Raw genomic sequence first — 1,511 nt, 5'->3', positions numbered from 1 at the left:
AATTTTGATAATTTTAAAAGATTTTATTTAGTATTTTGATAGCTCAATTTATGTGTTTGATAAATTCAAATCACTCAATTACTATTGATCTAATTAATCTTCTTGTTATTATAATTTTTTTTCAACCATTTTTTATTTAACAAGGTCATAAATCTAAATGCTGAGAGTTACTAACATATAAAATGGCTAAATTAGTTAAACTATTTAGACATTTATTAAAAAAGAATAACTAATAGCGTCAATATCTTAAGTATATTCAGAGATATTATCTTAATTGCAGTAATAATTGAGCACCAAAAATTAAATTTATAGCAACAACCAAAATAGATAGTTAATAATAAAATATATATTGTTTAATCTAGAGAAAAAAGGCCTCAAGTAGATAACTATTATCAGAAGGTTTAAATAAAGGATTATTGATACAATATTTGCTGCTATCCAGTTATTACTCAGTTAAATAAAGCAAGTAGGTAGGAGAAAAGACTCATAAAATTGGTAAATAATTATAAAGTTTCTTCTCAATTTTGATTCGAAAATAGTTTCATTTAATATTTTATTTTTAGTAATTTCTTAAAAGCTCATCTCTGATTACATATTATTTTCAGCATTTAAATATTTGTATTGTTATTTATATATATATGCTGTTATACCGTAACTATTCAATATTTTTCTCCTCGCCATTCGCCATTTTAATGGCGAATGGCGAATATAATATTGAATGATTCGCCAATATTCACCATTCGCCATCCTCCATTCGCCATGAATAGTTACGGTAATTAACAAAATAAGTGTAATAAATTATTTAATTCCTAATTGTTCAATACTCGATTATAAAAAGAATTCTTTTATCTGTTAGTTGATACTAATTACGAAAATTGATATTATTAACTGAAAATACTAAATCAGCAATGATGAGAATAAAGATTAGTAGACTTTAATTGAAATTTGTTTGACTTTATCTATTTAAATTTTCTCTGTTAGGATGTAAAATATTGCAAAGAAAAAAGAGCATATTGCAAATAAAATGATAGCTTAGCCACAGTTAACTAAAATGTGGTAAGGAAGTTCCATTTTTTAATATTTAATGTTTTAGTATTATATCAAATAGTTATCTAATAGTTAGCTAAATGGATTTAAGACTTTAAACTGCTGAGAAGGTAACTTTCCTACAATATTTTTGATATTTATTGAATTTAAAATTAATATAGAAAATATTTTTTAATTGCTTAGTAATTTAATTTACCAGATAAAATTTCTAATGCGGAGTAAATTTACTTTGGTAAGTTTACATTCAAAAGATATAGATAAGCTAGTTTTTATATTGTTAGGCTAGAAATTAAGATACCAAAGCTAGAGTTAGATCCTATATTTTGAATTAAGTTCATAACTGTAGTGCTAACAACCAACGCAGATGATGTTGATGAAGATAAATGTTAAATTTATTCTATCTTTTATTCAGTAAAAATCTGAGATTTATAAGTTAAAAATATTTATAACAAAAATTATGATGC

At 23.4% G+C, this 1,511-nt stretch overlaps 1 protein-coding gene across 1 annotated transcript; it reads right to left on the bottom strand. All coding sequences in view use genetic code 6, as the record gives it.

Annotated features, from left to right (window-relative positions):
- Positions 1-870: 870 nt before the first annotated feature.
- Positions 871-1,166, bottom strand: TTHERM_002653442 (transmembrane protein, putative; the record flags this gene model as incomplete). Its single annotated transcript, XM_012800385.1, has 1 exon — positions 871-1,166. A coding segment is annotated over one exon (296 nt), but the record flags the coding sequence as incomplete, so codon positions are not given.
- Between the last annotated feature and the right edge of the window lie 345 nt (positions 1,167-1,511).

This window comes from Tetrahymena thermophila, assembly GCF_000189635.1.
Source record: "Tetrahymena thermophila SB210 genomic scaffold scf_8254294, whole genome shotgun sequence".
Taxonomy (NCBI): domain Eukaryota; phylum Ciliophora; class Oligohymenophorea; order Hymenostomatida; family Tetrahymenidae; genus Tetrahymena; species Tetrahymena thermophila.
The sequence above is the reverse complement of the archived record's forward strand: the minus strand, read 5'-3'. Positions and strand labels throughout refer to the sequence as shown.